Here is a 17595-nt window from a genome sequence, read left to right on the forward strand (position 1 = left end):
TCCCCAAAACACTTAAAGGGACATGTGAAACCAGGGATCTCATCCTTTCCATTCAGGATGACTTGGCAGCATCATGCAAAAGCTTGTAATGTTACTAAGTTGTCCCCTTTATAACACAATCAAAAAAAGCCAGAGACTCACACCAGTACATCTTCCCTCTATGACTCCCATTTAACCTGAAATTTTTATGTATTACTTTACCCTTTCACCACTACACCAGCTGCTGAGAAAGTCACTTGTTTTCAGTTGCTTGCTAAGGGTCAACTAATGGAGATTCTTTGATGATCTGGAAGGTTATCTATACCTGTCTCCTACTGAGCTCCTTGCTGCTAGAAGGATGGACAGCATCTGCTTCCAGCAATATACTATAGAAAAAGGAGGAGTAAGAATTATTTCTGAAGTTCTGAAGTTGCTCTTTGACAGACCTTGTAATTCAAATAAAGATACCTGGATGTAGAAATTAGCAACCAGCAGTGAAAAGCTGGGTGAAAAGATCTCTCATGAACTTGACACATCATTTTGGAAGGTTTATCACTGTACTGAAGTAAATTAACACATATTAATAGGCAAGATATACAAATACACAGCAGTGTTTCCAAGAGCATGGCCTTTAGGGCTCACTTCCTACAGAAGTCTATGTGGGTTCTGCAATGATCTTACTGAAAACAGTTTTGGTCAACAATGATTAATTTTGGGAAGCTCTGTCATCCATTAAGGGATAGTTACATTCTGCACCCATCTGGGAATACAATCAAGTGACAGGGACAGGTTTCTGCAATATAACCCTCAAAGGGCCCCTCTTAGCTGCAGATCCACATCAGTCCAAACCACTACATTTCACTGCCTTTTTATACATTAGCCTAACAGCACAGAAAAGACTGAAAGCCAATGTGTTAACAGTGTATCCCAATGAGAGACACTGTACATATGCATATTTTACACAGCCATACACAGAAAGGTAATGTGGTGAAAAACAAACCACAGGAGAGCAAAATTTAAAAAATGTCCTAAAATGTGCATTTTATTCCATATCATTATACAATGTTTACATACAGGTATAGTTTTAAAACTGCTCAAAGAAAGTGTGAAAAAAAGTGAGGCAAATATCAGTTTATAAATTCCTCCCCCTCCCCCAAATCCACACAAATAAAATACATTTTAAAACAATCTCTTCCAAATTTATGTTTTCTCCTGAATTTATTGAATCTTTCATTTCAACATGAAAAATACAATCAAATGAATACTCGAGGTGAAATGCTGACCTACACTTCTGTATTGAGTTGCAAGAACACAATTTAAAACCTCCAGAAGCCTTCACTTTTCTCTGTTACTTACATACCTTCATTTTATTGAATTAGAAGGCACAGAAAGTCCAAATCCTCACAGATCAACAACATTCTGATAAAAATAAATTACTGTGCTGGACAACTTCTGACTTGTCTGATATCAAACAAAAGACTTCAGTAGAATGTTTTGTTCAAAATAGCACCATTTCCACCTGATCTCTTCTGAATATGAATCATGCTTGCTGTTAAAAACTGTAGTTGGCACTTGAGGTGGGACACTTTCTGCCACAGCTAGGATTCTTCAAAAGACTTAGCATACTGAATTGCTGAACTCTCTACAAAGTGTAGGTAACATTTTTATTGGGAAATGGCACATTTAAACCATAGTGTAACGTAGCTTAACCCGCATATGGCTTGCCCATTTTGGTGTTTCCCTGACCCCTGCCTGATAATTTAGCAGATGTTCTTGTGACTGTGGTGATACTAAAATAAAGACATGTTTATGGGGTTTCACGGCAAGCAGGTGTAAAAATAATAAAACAAATAATGTGGTTGCTGCTAAGAAGGTTTTCACATGTTGTTTAACTCCAGTAAAGTTTGATCCAGCATCTGATGCATACTAAGGTTTTCTTCTTTGGCATGCGCCACTTTCTCTGTTGTGGAATTAGAAAATTAAAACATGAATAGCAGTTCTTTGGAGGCACTGATTCTCAGAATATGAAGGCATGCAATCATCACTTCTATTGAAGGGTTTAGAAAGTTAAGAAGTGTGCATGCTCATAAATACCATGTCCCCAGACAACACAACTAGAGAGAATTCCAAATCAATAAAACAAATGGCAAGTAATGCAAGTTTAGAACTGTTTACAGCTGCATTTGTTAAGAAAATGCACTGCCAACAGAGACACAATTCTTGCATGTTCTGGAAACTCTTTGCTTATAGGAATGTGGGACAGTGAATGGTGCTTTTTTTTTTTTTAGTAGGGTAATAAAGAAAATAATTAAGTTCTTTGCATACTTCAAGTTTCATGTAATTCAGAACTTGCAAAGAACAAAAAAATTAAAACTAATGTCTTCTTCAGTGAAGTGACCTTTAAGAAATTTATTTCTTCTAGAAAATAAATAAAACTGAAGTTAGTAGATTTATATTGCATGCACACTTTTATAGGACAGTCATTTAACACACTTATTTGATACAATAAATGAGCACAATGTTCTAGAGCTGCATCCTACCAGAATCCAGTAATAGTAACTTCATACTAATGCAAGCATACCTTTAAACTGACGGGGTATTTTCAGATGGAGATCCCATTCTTAGGGTGTTTTGTTTTGTTGTTTTTTTTGGGGGGTTTTTTTTGTAAGTCAAATACAAGCCCAATTCATAGTAACGCAAAATTATTGCATTAAAGTCTCCAGAAAACAAAACGGCTATAAGTATCCTTTATGTAGGTTTTGAAATATGGCAATATGAACCCTGTGAACATTTTTCTCTCATCCATGTTCCAGTAAAAATCTCAGGGCCAATTATGATGTCAGGTAAACTGTCTCTCTACAAGGCAGGCTGTTACTTTCTGGATACTGTTAGCTAAATGCTGTAGCTGTTTACTGAAGTAAGAAATGAGCTATTGCACAGCCAAAGAGCTTACTGCTCCTCCAAAGCAGATATGCATACAAATAATGAAAAGCCTCATCCAGAAGAAGCTTTTTCATATTTTTCCAACAGAAACTGAGAACTTCCTCCATTAATTTACCACAGAATCAACAGCCTGAAAAAAACCCAATTTCTAGGTTTCTTGCTTATTTCTACATTTACTGATTCATTCTTAATGAAATTTGGAAGAAGCAGTTATTAAACAAGTTAATAATATAGTCACACTAAAGTTTAATCCTCATTCAATGCCAGCTTTAGTTCATTAGTTAGGCGACTGTTTTGCTCAAGTTGCTGGTAGAGTTGGTCTGTACAGGCAGCAAGCAGGTTAGAAGGGAAAAAAAGAGGCAGAATGAAGACAGATTAGAGAAAACAGTTAAGTAAGAGTTAATAAAGAAACTGGTCACACCACAGACAGTTCAGTAACATACAGAGAAACATTTTACCTTTGTTTCTAGAATACTAGTAATTAAATAGCTACTCCAAGAAACACCTATTATAACCTACGAAGAACTGGCTAAGACTCCTGTTGTAGGGAACAGCTGTGAGACAGGTGAGAATAGAAATGGAAGAACTGCAGCTATATTCCAAAAAGAACCAAGTTCTGCTTTAATCTCTATGTACAGTGTGTGGGAGATTTGAGTGACATTTTTCTTTGTAAACTATTTAAGATGTGGTGGAACCTCATCTGTCAGTGGAGGGAAAGCAACTGAGTCACAACCAGGGTAAGTAACAGCAGGAGAGATGTTGATAGCCAACTACCACTAGGTCTGACTCAGCCCGTACTCCTTTCCTGGGGAATCTGACAGCTGAAATGGTATTTTTGGTAGGGAAACACACTTCTGTTACTGGTATCAACACACTTCAAGACCTTTAAATTGTCCAGTAGTACTTTGTAAGAAAACAAACCCAAACATTCGGTGAACATGAAATGGAAGAATGAAAACCTGTGTTGCTCAAATACAGCCGAGAGGACGGTTCACAGTCAAAGAGAACAGCCACAGCTATGTTGTGGCAGTGCATTTAGCGAGAGTTGTTCTGCAGAGTGAAAGAACGTTCCATGACGGTTTTTGACCGTCTTGTTTTCTCAAATTGTCCATATTATTCCCAATAGTGTAGATTCAAACTGCACTCCTGACCTCTTGATCCCAGATTATTCCCCTACAGGAAATGACCCTTTCTGATTCTTTTCCACAAGCTTCCTAACAGCTTCCACAGAAATCTTGCTCCCCTGCAGGCTCTGGACACAGCAATAGCAAAGCTGTGCAGTGAGCTGGTCTGTAGGACATACTTGTGCAGTGAGTGGCAACGCCTCACAGCTTCCTCCCCAGCCCAAACTCCAACAGCCAGCTCAGTAAAACCATGGCACATTTCAGAGCTCTGATCCTGGGCTGGTAACAACAGGGTCTTGTCTCTCTTATCAGGATAATGTCACATATACGTGGAAAAAAACATGGAAACCTCGGAGTAACTAAAATTGCACTTTGTTTGGCAAAGCGTATTTAGTTGTTACTGAAACATGACAACATTATTTGAACTAAGAACTTGATGCTTACCTTCATCACAGAAAACTCCTCTCTTTAATTGAGGCAGAGATTTACAGTATTTCTCAACATCCAGAATGAGACTAAAACCCCCAGGTAAAGCATGGAAAGCATTTACCAAGTGTACAGTCAGCCCTTGACTACCCACAGGTAGTCTGTCTAGATTGCAATTTATCACAGAGATAAGAGCCAAGGGCTGGCTCTGTAGGCAGCCACCTTAGGCCAAGCAGGGAGTTCAAGCTCTGGTGCAGACCCAGTGAGGCTCAGCCTCAAGCACAGCAGATGAGACATCAGGCATCAGAGCCAGCCTTGCACTCCTGTCAACAAGCCTCATGTACATGACTAGCTACACATGGCCAGACCTTGTGGGATGTACAACATAATGCACAGGTCAGGTCCAACGGTGACAAGACTGCTGAAACACACTGCAGTGAGAAACCACAACAGCTCTGTACAGCAGATCAGTGCAGCAGGGCCAGCTAGGAATTCTGTACACAGCTACCTGGGTGTCTGCATTGCATTGCCCATTTCCAGTACTCTGTCCAGCAATTCATCACCCTACAGTGCAGAGATGTGTGTTTGAAGGAAAAGGGAAAATTTAAATACTGATGTTCAAAATTACTGTGTTGAAAATGACCAGGTTCCTACGTTGGATTTTGCTTTTTTTACTTCTCTTAAGAAACAACAGTATTGCAAGGAATTGAGGGGAAAAACAACACCACTGCCACAATAGACCAAAAAACACAATAGATTAAGGGGTTGGAATTGCTGTAGCGTAGAGTTACCCTGGGTCAGCTGACAAGTGACAGCTGACCACATTCCCCATAACTCTTGCATTTGTGAACTTAACCACATTAGCTTCAGTCATTTTACAAATGCTCTTCCCATTATATTTGGTTAACCTTCACACTAAACATTTTACTTCTCAATTGCAATATATACAGTGTATAAACCCACTTTTTGTATCTCAATTGCTGATTAGTAAGTTATTGAACTTTATTATCTGGACTACCTGTGACTGCTGATAGACATCCTGTACTTGGACTTCTCCCCATAGCCAGTAACATTAGGACATGTGTCATGGGTTAAAAAACTGGGATGAGAATTTATCTGAGGATGGCGGGGGGAAGATAATACATCCATTTGCAAGCCTTATTTGGAAAACAGGTTTTGGGGAGAGGAGGAAATCTAGGCTACACTGCACTGCTGAATAATCCTGAAGTTGAACAAGAAATCCACATTTACATTATTCTACAAGCTAAAAACTAAAACTCAGCTATGCTATGATGAGTTTATTTAGCTGCGGTGACTTAGGAACTTTACCAATACGTACAGTGACAGGCATAATCAGAAATCAATCCAGTTTAAACTGATTCACTTTAACGTGAACTGGAAAATAACTTCCTTCATTGTGAAGAAAATGAAGTTAAAGTAATGCAATAAACTCTCCAGTTGCAAATAACAGTACAAAAAAGCAAGGTGTCAGTATTTAATGCTTCATCCCGAATCAGGCACTGCCAAATCAGCTGAAAGCCAATGTTCACACTTTCAAACCTGAAATCTGTATGTTCTACTTGGCAGCAGAATCATTTCATTAGTAGTGTAATCATGAGTCTTCCTACTCCAGTTCTGAAACATTTCTCATGAGTCTGCAATTCAAACTCACAAGTCTGAGCTAAGCAAGAGAGTGGAAAGCTATGGAAATCTCCCTCCTAAACTTCCAATTCTATCATACCACTCGAGCAGTATATTGTGTTTAAAAAAAAAAAGTCAGCAAGCAATGTCTTTGCTGAGCAATCGATGTATGAGAAAGGGGGAAACTTTTTTGAAATACATTTAAAGGACTGATTTGGGGTGAAAAAAAGAATTTAAAGGTTTTGATATTGTCCCTTTAAATCTGTCTCAAATATTTAAGTTAATACACACACACATTTGTATAAAAGACAGGAAGTCTTCCACATCAAGCTAGGAGAAAATTTCAGACTTTAAAGTGACAAATCTAGTGTCAAGGACTTAACTTGCTCTCTCAACCATGCTCCTATGACCAAGTGACCCCAAGGAAGTGGTGTCCTTGCAGATTTTCGCTTAACAACAACTGAAACAATTTCCATTTCATCTATTTGTCATTTTATCTGCATCAGATTTTGAGAAAGACTATGATCATAACTGGTCAGTTTTGACCTCAAAATACCAAGAGTAGTATCCTCATCCCATATACTGCTATCACTGGCTTTGCATTGTCAACATTCAGGCAAAACTGTTTGCAGAAAAAAAAAATGGAAACACCAAAAAAATTTAAACCCCTAATGGCAAAAAAAGCAATTTTTTATTAATAACTGAAATAGTTATTTAAATAAATAAAAGGCAAGGGAATAGCAAAAGGGATACAGCTGGGATGTTTATTTTACATTGAGAGACGTAGAGTTTCTGTACAGCAGAGCACAAAGAGAGCATGTTCTGAGACAGGTGCTAGAAGAATAGAGTCAACTAAGCTAGAAGACAGGACAGTGAACCCATGAAACATCCAAAGCTTGGAAAGATGTTTTATCCAACCTGATGAAGATGTCTTTGGAGAAGTGAAGCAAAGAAAATTATCTGCATGAAAAGAAAAAGTGAGATAAGGTAGGAAATAAAAAAGGTGCAGTAAAGACTTCCAAAAAAGCAGCAACAGAGCCCAGCATGCCAAGATGACTACTAGAGAAACACCACACCATGCTGGGACTGCGTTGTTACAGTAATGTCCTCATGTACCAGTAAAGTACATTTGAAAGTTTGTTTTCCATTTAGAAACATCCCAAATTGAAGAAGTACTATAATCTCTGTACACAGAGGAGAAAAAAAAAGAAATCCATTTGCTTGATAAGCCACTGAGCAAAAGCAGGGGAGAAGGGGGAGTGGGCAGGCAGATATTTAAAAAAAAAAAAAAAAAAATCAAAGCATACAAAGCAGAGAACGTTAGACCCCTACTAAAAAGTTGGGAGAGAGAGGAAGGGAAGTAATGAACAGATACAGAGATGAAAAAAAAGCAAAGAAAAAACTTTTAAAATATGGGTGCATGCAAAATACATTTCAAGCTCTGAGCAAAGCTTATACCTTGCTGAAAGCATGCTAGCTTCCAAAAAGATATGCTGGGACTAAACATCGCACCTCACAAGCACTTGAGAGCCACAACTCTTCCTCTTTCCCATGTAAACTGCACTGGGTTCATGCAAGTGAAAGGCATGAGCATGGGAAGGTGGATTTAGCATAGTTGACCTCTGTTCAGAGTTTTAGGTTGATGGAAGAAGAGTCAGTTTGTATCAAACACTGCAGGGATTAGTCACACCTTACAACTGATCACTCTCCTGCTTTCCTGCTGCCTAATACACTATTTTTCTCCTTACGACTAAAGTTGATATTACTGCATTTTCAGTATATGCAAACTAAATTACTACTACCCTCCACAAAATACGCAGAAGCAACCTACAGTTGTCACTTTTATGGGTTTAAATGACAAAGTATTTTAAATCAATTTCCACACTTGTAATTTAGTGATAACAGTTGAAATTTTCATAGCAGTTAAGGAAATTCAGATAGACACTTTCCACTGTCATTAATAGAGAATACAGCTAAATCTAAATTTCTTTGAAACTTTTGTAGGAACTCTGCCAGAGAAGAACTGTGACAGCGGAAGAATACACTCTGAATGCAACTCATACCGAGGCAATTTTCTTTGGTAAACTGAACATGATGGGCCTGGCAGACAATGCTTGAACAGAGGTGAACTGAAAGGATAAATGCAGCGCTACAAACAAACGGCAACCACAAGACACAAGGATTGCAGATGCAGAATGAAACAGTAAACACAAGCTTATTAAGCAGCTTACAAAATCACCATGAGTATTTACCAGGCTAGGCACAACACTCACCCACACTCTGCCACGGTAAAGAAATTGTTCATGGTATTTTGTACACCTAGTCTCGCTAAAGGAATGCGTCTCCCGCTACAGAGGGAGCATAATTTCACAAGGCCGGAACCGCGCAATCAATGAGGGCAGGGAAGCAGGTGCAGGCACAAGCTGGGAAGACATTTACATGGAAGTCATATCATTGAGAGCGTGGTCCAGCTCCTCACTGATGGCTTTGTACTTCAGTTTCTGAGCATATAGCTCATCTAACATTCCCCCAAGGGAAGGCATAGGTGTGCAAGGAAATGGAGTGTGGTCACGGGATGGAAGGTGAAGGTGGTGGCATGGGATACCATCCAGAAGCCATAGAAAAGAGGAAGAGCGCACAGAAAGACGTGTTGTGAACAGACAAAACAAAACAAAAAATACAAAATTAGAGAAAAATTAAAAAAAAAAAAAAAAAGAACAGCGAATAGTTTTATGCGACAAGTTCACTAACTACACTGCCATGGGGCAATGTGTGATATAGAGAAAACAAAGGAAAGAAAGTGTACCAGGGAAGCAAAATTCATGTTTCACTGCCCTGGATTTTTGTTTTAACGCACATTAGGAGGGCACACAGGAGCTAGGGAGAAAAGATCCAAAAATGGGGCTCAAGGAAGATGCTACCATTTATTTTCTACCAACTTTTTTTTTTTTTTTTTAAAAACCATTCTGGTTTGTGTGATGTCATAAACTCAGTTTCTTACAGCAATTTTTGTTCCTTCTAAACACTTACCTTTCTTCTCTGCTTCCTTCCTGAGTCAGTGACCATAAATTTTCAGCAGCTTCCTAGATATTTCATACCCTTTATGCAGAAGTCAGACTGCCATGCCAAGCAATTAAGCTTCTTAAAATCCTAAACTTAGAGTAATGCATCTAAATAGTAAACTCCATGTAACTTTTAATTACAAAGCACCACTGAATTATTTTCTCCAGAGGGAGAAAGCACATTCTACTACTCTAATGCAGTTCTAGAAGATTTATCAAAACCTTAAAAGAAACTCACTGAAGTTAAATAAGCTGTCCTGATTACATATACAAACCATTAGCTTTACTGAAAAACAGCAACTGGTCTACGTCACAGAATGCCTGCCCTGACCCACACTTATCGCAGTAATAAATTAGGTTAGCTTGCTACATTCCTAATTATTATAAACATAACACAGCTCTTCATCAGCTTTTTAGTAAGATAATAATAATACTTATAATCTGATCTTTTACCCTATACATTTACGTACCTCCAAGTAGAAGAGTATAAAGCAAAAAAAATGAAAGGAGTCTTGAGAACGTGAGAGAAAAAGGAACAGGCAAGAGCAAAACACTGTTCACCTGAAGCATTTAAGTTATCAATACATTTCAACTGGAAAACATTTTGCATATTGTACTCTTTAGGCAGACCCATTTATATAAGCAGGACAAGTTAGGCGAGTAGAATTGGGTACTAAAAAAAAAAAAAAAAAAGGAGACTAAAGAACCTGTATTTCTATAGTAAGTGAGAAAAATAAAACCCCATACCTTCTAGGTCATCAATGCTCTTCTCCAGCTTGGTTACTGACCTCTCAGCAAATTCAGCTCGGGTCTCAGCCTGAAGTTGAGACAAATACAGACTACTTTAGGAAACACACACATAGTACTTAAGAATAGAGGAGCAACAATTCAAATAAGGAAAAAAGTACAATGACAGGAGGCAAATAATAAATAAGGCAATATTAATTTTTAGGAGAGACATTTAACACTAAATTGTCTCCAAAATGATGCGTTCATCCTTAAAGCATCAAAGTAGTGTTTATAGTAAAAGAATCGAAGTTGCATTGGAAGATCCGTTGTAAAGAACAGCTCTAATTTTACCTCCTTCAGTTTGTCAGTCAGGACTTTAATCTCCTCTTCATATTTGTCTTCCTTCTGTGAGTACTGTAATTAGAAAGAGGATCACTGATATTAGACCAGGTATTCTAAATATAGGAAAAAATACCACATTCGAGACTCTCTTCTAATAGATCAACTGTATACAAGAAACTAACATGGGTATAACTAAATTAATTCCACTTACCAGACTGTGGTAATACACAGTTTATTACAAGATCCAAACTTCCCTTGAGTTATATTCCAGTGCTATATGGTGGGAACTTTGAGTAGAAATTAGTACTACAGTTTTAAAGAGGAGTGGTATTTGAAGAAATTTAATATTAGCACACAAGTGCCATTTTGAGGGACATTCTATAAATAATTTTTAATTCTGTCAGACTACTTAACAGAATGTGGTCAAATAATACTGACCTATTTGGAACTAGAAGGAATGCTAGATTCCAATAAAAGCCAAATATGAATTGAGTTGCAAGTCCAAATGCTTCTACTGACAATGGCCTTGCTGAAATGCTGCAAAGTGATCAGCATGTAAAGAAAACCCCACAGGCCAATCCAGATGACAACGTGACAACGTAAGGGACACATTCTCACATAAGTCTCTAGCCTACCTTCTCAGCCTGAGCCTCCAGCGACTTCAGGTTGTTGGTCACAGTTTTCAACTCCTCTTCAAGCTCAGCACATTTGCTGTTATTTCGGAAGGAAGGCAGGAAAGGGGCGGATGGAAGATTCAGTCAAGCAAAAGAAACAGGAGAAAATAGGGGGAAAAGATAGAGAAAAATGAAAACAATTACAGAGCAAAAGAACGGCCTCAAAAGCAGCTGAATCCATCACAGATTGAAAGCAACTCTTTACAATGCCAAATTCCATTTCAAGTGTACATTACGATGACAACCAGACAGAAATTATCTACAGCCCTTGGCTTACACAGAAATATTTACATAGCCTTTACACGTGAGACAGTTCAGCTTCTTTTTGGCTGCACAAGAGATCAGTTTTAAAAGTAAAAATGAATAAACAAAAAAGAGACCAAAGAAAACCACCAAAGCAAGATGCAAAGAGAGTAGAGAGCGTAGTGAGGACGTAATTTGTTACTACTGAGTGAGCTAACTGGCTATGGAAGCTGAAAGACTTGCGTTGCAGTTAAACCTAAAAACTGTTTATTAGTATCAGTACCTTATCCTCTGCAGCCATTAATGCTTTCAAGGTTTGATCCATTATTCTTAACTGTTCTTCCAGCTGTCGGACTTGGCTGTTAGTGAACACATGAAATGCACAAAAGCCATTCACAAAATCAGTGTGCAGGTACAGCATGCAGTGACAAAACACACGCGCACACACATATGAACACATTTACTTTGGTGTTGACCATTTATTTCAACCATTAGAGTAAATGAGGAAAACATAGCTTTGAGCTGAACACACAGTGTACTGCCAATGTCTCATGCTGTTACAGTTGTCTTGTAGCACCTCACACACGTCTCGGGGCACTTACCTTTCTGATAGTTCAGCACGTTCCTCAGCCCGCTCCAGGTCACTCTCAATGATCACAAGCTTACGAGCCACCTACAGGAAAAGGCAAATGACAATCAGGGATATTATGTTGCTGCAGCACACATTACCTGTTTCTAGAACCTACAAAGCAGGCAGTTGGGCCTCTTCCCATTTTCTGGTCAACCCATGAGTTTTGATTATGTGACATCTTCATTATTCATTTGAGTCTTTGTTGTCTGACATTTTCAAGACCTCTCTTTTGTTCACCGAAAAGCAACTTAAAAATATTTTTCTCCTTAAGAGACCAGGGAATACTCTCAACCATTTTCATGCAAAGATCTGAGCACAGATCTCCTGCCACCTTGTTCCCTGAGGTATCCGGCTGCCCACTTTTCCTTCCACAGCTGCAAAGAGTGGTGTTTGTGACCTTTTGAACTTAAAAGGCAAAGGGGAAAAAAAACAAGAATTACAGGCACAGCCTAAAAGGCTTCAGAAACAGATGACCTGCACTCAAGAACTGACCTCTTCATACTTGCGGTCAGCCTCCTCAGCAATGTGCTTAGCTTCTTTAAGCTGGATCTCTTGGATTTCCATCTTCTCTTCATCCTTCTGGGCTCTATTTTCAATGACCTTCATTCCTCTGAAAGACGTGAAAAACAGGAAATGCAAGGTTCAGGGCTTGCCAGTTTATCTCCAGCTCCACTACTACTGGAGTGCGACTTTCAGACAGGTGTATTAAGGTGAACAAAGCACATCAGATACTTGATTCTTCACACCATAGACCTAGTCCTGTGCATTCACACTTCAGAAGTTCAAAGGAAAGAAGCATGTCTTAGGAAGAAAGAAAATTTAATTGGTTTAGCTCTTACCACAGTTCAGCTGTACTATTCTTTTTCATTTTAAATTGAAAGAAAACCGATCTTACAGAAAGGTAAATAAAGGGTCTTGCTTCTGAAGACCTAATAAGATGGCAAAAGACATCTGTCCTTTTACACTTACTGTGAAGCAGCATGTTACAACCCCTGCAGGACTGACAGGCATTATGTTTATGGGCCAGACAGATTCCTCTGAGTTTTGCCACGTCAGAGCCCTACAGCACTGAAGCTCTCCGTGCTCTGCATAAGCAAAATTTAACTCCTTCATTACAGGAAACATTGTGTATTGCCCCTTCCATGCATGTTTGACCCTAATTCTCTTAACTATTTCACAAAAGTATCAGGCACTCTTCAACAGGCTGCGTTGTTAGTGAGGTAGAAATACATATGCAGAATATAAAGGATTCTTTCCCAATAAAAGGCACTATCACAGATATAAAATACAATTTGTAGAAGTAAAAAAGATGATCTTCCAAAGCCACAAATCTTGAGTTCCTAACTCATATTAAGTACTTCTGGAAATCACAGCCTAAATCTGACGGAATTATGCTCTCACTCCTTTGCTCACCTTCATGTACCAACCTCACCAACAGAAGAACCAAAGCCTCTTCCAGCACTTTACTATTCTCCAGGTGAGATTTTTCTACCCACACCCAACAACACAGAAGTACAGATCACCCTCAAAAAGTTGTCTTCCAAATACAGAAGGATGGGCTGGGCCAAGCAGTTTTTTCCAGGACGTGGCATGATACACCAAAAGCCCTAACCCACTTAAATCCTATCTTTACAATTGAGACACGAAAGAGAATTCAAGCCTACACATTTTGGACATCCCTACAGACAAGATGTAACTCAAGTCCATGTAGGCAAAGGAAGAGTGGATTACACATGTTCAGAAATATAGGAGTGGTTTAATTTACTTCCCCAACCCACACCCTGGCAATTATCATCTTTGTCATAAGGGTAACAATCCATTCAAGAGTGGCCGCACCCACCTTTCACTCTCATCTGCAGCCTTCTCGGCCTCCTCCAGCTTCTGCAGGGCAGTAGCCAAGCGCTCCTGAGCCCGATCCAACTCTTCCTCAACCAGCTGGATGCGTCTGTTCAGAGAAGCTACTTCGCTCTCAGCCTAAGCACGGGGAAAACAAATTAATTCATAATAAGGCACACATCACCTCTTGTGAAAGATTATCCCACATACCTGCTAGTGCCATTTAACAGCACTTTAGTAATTTCTGACTTCATCCACTAAAAAGGCCATACACAGAGATGTACATGCCCTCATTGAATTGTGAAGTTATTGCTTAATGGAGGAAAAAGTGATTAATGCTACTTTTAAATGAAGCACATTAAGGACTGTACAATTTGTACTAGAAAGAACTGCACTGGAAGAATTATGCATCGTTTCCCAAATATTTTCTGTTATTGTATTTGCAGACACTAACTAATTATATTCTTCCCTCCCCCCTTTTTTTTAAAAATCAAATCAACACAAACTAATTACCCCATCCTTCTATGTTATCCCAAATTCCTTAATTATGACCTTTTGCCATATTTTGATAAGAATTTCCTCAAGTTCCATAAGAAGGGTTCAGTGTAAACATGCAAAAATACACCTAGATCAGCATTTGTGATGAGACAGCTGACACAGAGAGAGCATGAGAACATTTAAGAAATGCCCAAATACTCACAAGTTTTGTTTACAGGCAAGCTATGCAACAGCTGACAAAGAAGGCACCAGCAGAGGCTACATCCCAGAAGGCCCCTGGTACAGGCAACAATCACTTCAAACTTCTCCCCCCCTCCCCATACTACCATCCTCAAACTTTCCCCAGATTTGCCTTTCTTGCATTACTTGTTCACTTAATCTTCTGTGTAACACTTGCAGCAACTCATCTGCCTCTTTTCATTACAAGCTTTTACTTCTGACATTCTCAAACCTACACTTGCCAAGTAAGTTCTAAAACAGCCTTCTCACAGTAACCTCATTATTAAACTTTACTTCTTTCAAAACGATATTAAGCTCAAAATATATATAAAAGGTCATTATTCTAAAAAGTTAATTACTTTCAAGAATAACAGTTATTCTTAATTAGTAATGAAAATGATCTTACTATATATGAGGAAGTACACATCTGAATTTCCTATGATGTTGGGCTGTGGCGGGGATGGGGGAGAACCAACCCTCTATCAAAAGTAGATACCGAAAGTATCAGTTTGGTACTTTGTCTTTAAATAAAAATTTAAGGAACTGCTATTTGTTGCTTTTACTAACCAGAAGCAGCTGGGTATAGTTGACCACAGCTAAAATTTTGTTGCACATAATACAAGAAAGAATAACTTACACACCAGACAAGTGAAACCACCTTTGACGTAACAGTAACATTGCCCCACTAGAATGATTGGAAGTAACACATAAACAGGGAAGCAAATATGTATTTGAACATTAACAAGTATTGACAGTGAACATGTAGAACCAGGAGCAGAAGAGACTTCATCTTTAGACATCCACCTTAACCCAAATATAAAATCTTTAGCTGTGTAATCAAGCAGCAGTACTCCAAACTTGTATTTTCAGACTTCTGGCTTTAAAAAGTAAGAATTTGAACATTCTGATTTGAGAAAGAAAACCACCTTTCATAAATGCTACCCTTGGGAAATTTGTAATGTTAAAAGTTAATTATTATCATGTCAAGACTCCTCATCATGATAAGAGCATACAATATGCTTAGAAAACACAGGGTGACTAAAGTTCAAGTTTTTACTTCCTGCTCCAGTAACTTAATAAGGGTTTACCAAACAGCCTTATATGGCCCAAGTTATTCTTCTGCAGAGCAGGACTTCTCTCCTTATATGGTAAGGAAGGAAAAAACCCCAGTGACATTAAGGGGCACTCCCACAGCTAACAAACATAACCTTCTGTGTTTTTGCCATAGCACTTATACACCACATATTTTCACAATGAGCGATGACATGGATAAGTTACCATCGGGTGTTAATTATTACTGTTGTGAGAGAGATTCTGTTTTCCAGAAGAAGGAAGAAAAATGTATTCTGAAAATGTGATTACCAGTAGCCCCTTGAGATGCATGCACTGAAAACAGAAGAGATTATTTTTTAAAGCAATGGCTGCTAGTCACCATCTTGAAACTTCTAACGATCTGGTTTAACAATCAAAAGCTGTAACCTGTGATATGTTTTGACCACAACTTTAGCTTTTTCATTGTTTGCGTATCTGTACCTTGCACAGGAAAAAAAAAAAAAACCCACCCAAAACCCAGAACAACCCTAGCTGGTCACATGCTATACATGTAAGGTATTACACTAAGGGAAGGGTCAGATTCACACCTCAGCTTGCTTGCTGCAACATTCTTAAAGCCTCCCTTCTCAAGCATGCAGAAATACAGCTGTGGCAATAAAAATATCCATACATAGCTAGCATTATAGAAGAGGGACAGGTCTACACTTGCCTGTGAGTTCAGTTTTCTGCCTTTATTCACCCCAGCACTGACCCCTCCAAAAACTTAAATACCATGTAAATGTACTCTGCAAATTCCACATCATCCACATAAACCAACTCCAGGGAAGAGATAAACATTAACCTGTAGGATCCTAAGCCTTAGAGCAACATGGCCGAGCTCTAATGGGAAGACTTTACCAGCAAGCTGTAATCACTCTTCCAGCGCTACTCCTTCTGCCACAAAACGTAATGGCAAACCTCCCCATTTTAATGGGAATCCCTTAATATATTGTTTAAAACAACACATGTTACTGAAAGTAGAAAAATTAGTGTCCTTCACTCCATTAGTCCACAAAGCTTAGAGGAGTACAGTTTTTTTTAAAGACAGAAGCCCTTATGAAACAAGTTAATGACTGTGACATGATCCCTCACTGGAAAAAAAAAGGGTATGTAAAGTGATTTGCAAGAATACAGTAGTTACACAAGCATAAGGAGACATATTTTGCTCCTTGGGAAGATCACCTGCAAGTAATCAGAAGGCTCTTCCTTTGAACTTGCTGCCCAGAATGTGCAGAAAGTCCCACATTACAAGGAAATCCAATAATCACCATTTCTTTTGTGTAACAAACTACACAAATAAGAAATTTGTTCTTTTGCGTCACTTGTATGCTACCACTAAGACACTAAAACCACCGCAAAGGACACTGTGCATTTTATAGCAGCAAACATTAAGTTACAGCTGCTAGAATTCCCCAAGGTCAGTGGTGAGGGTGAGGCAAACAACAGCCCTATCAGTGTTTTGCTGTAACTGCCACCTATAACTACACCTCTCCGCTATGTGAATCTCTGCCTAAAACGATGCCTACTGTTCCTTTCCCATCTTAGCTAGGGGTTTTGACAAGCTAAACGTACTACAGATGTACAGGGACAGGAGCCATATGATCACAGCATTGTGGTGTTTTCAGGTACTGTGGGTAAGTACTCGGGTGTGGCCATCTCAGGTTCAGTCCTAAGTACATAACCTCTTAACAGTCAGCATGCTGACTTCCCAGAACTGAACTCGTTTGGACTGGATAAGCAGACAACTGGCACTTGCAAAAAAAACAAACAAAAAAACCCAACATAAAAGCTTGCTCAGAACCCAACACAAAGCATCCAATCTCAAACATCTCGCCTAAATATAACCTCATTCCAGCTTTGCGTTTTGCTGTTGGCCAGCAGACCTAGCGTGGTCTACTCCGGCACCGCAGCTTTCCCTGCCCCACGCACCACTGAGGCTACCGAGCCGCGGAGCACAGCGTTCCGGGCCGAAGACCGCAGTGACCCCCTCTTCACCTGCGGCCCCGGGCCTGCCCGCCGGGAGCAGCGGCCTCCGCCTGCAGCGCGGGGAGGGGGGCACCGCAGCGGCGGGCAGGTAACCATTTTGTGGGAGGAGGCGGCGGCGGCGGCGAAGGAAGCAGCCGCCCGACCCCCCGGCCGGGGAGCAGCGAGGGTCA

At 39.4% G+C, this 17595-nt stretch overlaps 1 protein-coding gene across 14 annotated transcripts in view; it reads right to left on the reverse strand.

Moving 5' to 3' along the window:
* Positions 1–1007: 1007 nt before the first annotated feature.
* TPM1 (tropomyosin 1 (alpha)) overlaps positions 1008–17595 on the reverse strand; it is a 20347-nt gene continuing 3759 nt past the window's right edge. For 3 of the 14 annotated variants that reach the window (XM_010571700.1, XM_010571704.1, XM_010571707.1), the window contains 7 exons: positions 13635–13768; positions 12287–12404; positions 11766–11836; positions 10882–10957; positions 10256–10318; positions 9923–9992; positions 1008–1939 (listed from right to left, as the gene is read on the reverse strand). In XM_010571700.1, the coding sequence (XP_010570002.1) occupies positions 1857–1939; positions 9923–9992; positions 10256–10318; positions 10882–10957; positions 11766–11836; positions 12287–12404; positions 13635–13768 (615 nt within the window). In that variant the 3' untranslated portion in view covers positions 1008–1856. Of the gene's footprint in view, positions 1940–3168; positions 3243–6785; positions 7074–8382; positions 8632–9922; positions 9993–10255; positions 10319–10881; positions 10958–11446; positions 11523–11765; positions 11837–12286; positions 12405–13634; positions 13769–17595 lie in introns of those variants that run through there. The other 11 variants (XM_010571701.1, XM_010571703.1, XM_010571706.1 and 8 more) reach the window with 6 other exon arrangements.

This window comes from Haliaeetus leucocephalus, unplaced genomic scaffold, assembly GCF_000737465.1.
Source record: "Haliaeetus leucocephalus isolate CR32 unplaced genomic scaffold, Haliaeetus_leucocephalus-4.0 Scaffold339, whole genome shotgun sequence".
Lineage (NCBI taxonomy): Eukaryota > Metazoa > Chordata > Aves > Accipitriformes > Accipitridae > Haliaeetus > Haliaeetus leucocephalus.